We start from the raw sequence: 1,807 nt of genomic DNA on the forward strand, positions 1-1,807 counted from the left end.
CCCGCCCGAGGGCGAGGCCGAGCACTACAAGGTGGGCGCCCGCGGGCCCAGCTGCGCCCGGAGCTGCCGCCGAGCTCGCGCCCTGCACGCTGCCCCTGGGCCCAGCCTGGACGGGGGCCGCAGCCAGGCGATGCTGAGCCGATCCCGTCCCTCCCGCTGCTGTCGGCCCTGGGGAGCCTGTCAGGGGCCTGAAAGTCCACCCCGGCGGCAGCCAGGAGGGGGCGTTCTCTGCCCTCGCACCGGGCACCGAATGGCATCTCGGGCGCCGAAGGATGCCCACGTGTCGCTGGCAGGCAGGGCCAGACAAGCGGTCTCTGCCTCCCTGCTCGGCCGTCAGCCTCTGGCTGGTTGGCAGCAGCAGAGCACAAGGGAGCGCAGGGCAGGAGCTGGAGGTGATCGTGCAGGGGACTCGGCGCATGGGGCAAGGCCAGGGCCCCGGAGCAGCCCCTTGTGTCAGCAGCCCAGGGCCAGGCACGGTGCAAAGCTCCGGGTGTGATGGGCGTCCTCAGTCTTGACGCAGCGAAGCAGGGACGCTAAAGTGGCCCCTCCCTGAGCCTGCCGATGTGCTGTGAGCCCGGTGCCCTGTGGCTTCCTGGAGGCAGGGCCTGCAGCGCTGCAGGAGCCCGGCCGCTGCACCCTGGGCCGTGGAGCTGGGGCGCTTCCCTGTGGCCGTGTTTCCCCAGAAGGGGACGGCGGCTCGGGGCTCCCCAGCTGCGTGCTGCTCACAAGATTTCTGTTGCAGATCCCGCCCCTGGGGAAGCACTACTCGCAGCGCTGGGCCCAGGAGGACCTGCTGGAGGAGCAGAAAGACGGCGCCCGCGTGGCTGCAGCTGCGGACAAGAAGAAAGGCGTCCTGGGGCCACTGACCGAGCTGGACACGAAAGGTGCCTCTGGCTCAGCCCTGCATCCTGGCAGCTGGGCACAGGGGCACCTGGTGCGGGGCACAGTCTGGTTCAGCCAGGCCTGGGGAGCACAGATGGCCCGCGGGCACCTTGCTCTGCAGCCTGCCTGGGCGCGCTCTATGGGGGGGGCAGGTGGGGTGAGCCCTGGGACCAAGAGCCACAGGTGGGAGGGGGGTTTCCTCGCTGCTCAGCTGGCTCGGGGCCCATCTCCCCAACGCTGCTCATAGCCCCCTCCCCGTCTCTCTGCAGATGTGGACGCACTGCTGAAGAAGTCGGAGGCCCAGCACGAGCAGCCCGAGGACGGCTGCCCCTTCGGCCCCCTGACGCAGCGTCTCCTACAAGCGCTGGTGGAGGTGAGTGGGGCTCCGGGCTGGGCCGCGCTCGGCCCCCGCTGCCCAGCGCTGACCCCTGTCTCCACGCTCTGCTGTTAGGAGAACATCATCTCCCCCGTGGAGGACTCCCCGATCCCCGAGATCGTGGGCAAGGACTCGGGGGCTGATGGCGCTGGCACCTCCCCCCGCAGCCAGAACAAGCCCTTCAGGTGAGCAGCCGTGGGGCCCCGCTGCCCTCTTCCCTGTGGCCCGCCTTGAAAGGGCCCGTGGGGTGACGGCAGCCCGCCCTCGTCCCTGGCAGCGTGCCGCACACCAAGTCGCTGGAGGGGCGCATCAAGGAGGAGCTGATCGCACAGGGGCTGCTGGACTCGGAGGACCGCCCGGCCGAGGACGCTGAGGACGAGGTGCTGGCGGAGCTGCGCAAGCGGCAGGCGGAGCTCAAGGCGCTCAGCGCTCACAACCGCGCCAAGAAGCACGACCTGCTCCGGTGGGTACCGCAGGCGGCCTGGGGGCCGGGGCCGGGGCCGGGGCCGGGCCTGGTGGGGGTGACGGCTCTGGCCCGGCCGGCTGGGC

At 71.3% G+C, this 1,807-nt stretch overlaps 1 protein-coding gene across 1 annotated transcript in view; it reads left to right on the forward strand.

The window, feature by feature from the left end:
- Nucleotide 1: 1 nt before the first annotated feature.
- TADA3 (transcriptional adaptor 3) overlaps nt 2-1,807 on the forward strand; it is a gene marked incomplete at its 5' end in the record, with an annotated part of 5,025 nt that continues 3,219 nt past the window's right edge. Inside the window, 5 exons of the mRNA XM_014526245.1 lie at nt 2-31; nt 743-884; nt 1,152-1,255; nt 1,334-1,443; nt 1,536-1,725. Of these exons, the coding sequence (XP_014381731.1) occupies nt 2-31; nt 743-884; nt 1,152-1,255; nt 1,334-1,443; nt 1,536-1,725 (576 nt within the window). The remainder of the gene's footprint in view (nt 32-742; nt 885-1,151; nt 1,256-1,333; nt 1,444-1,535; nt 1,726-1,807) is intronic.

Source organism: Alligator sinensis, unplaced genomic scaffold (assembly GCF_000455745.1).
Source record: "Alligator sinensis unplaced genomic scaffold, ASM45574v1 scaffold469_2, whole genome shotgun sequence".
Lineage (NCBI taxonomy): Eukaryota > Metazoa > Chordata > Crocodylia > Alligatoridae > Alligator > Alligator sinensis.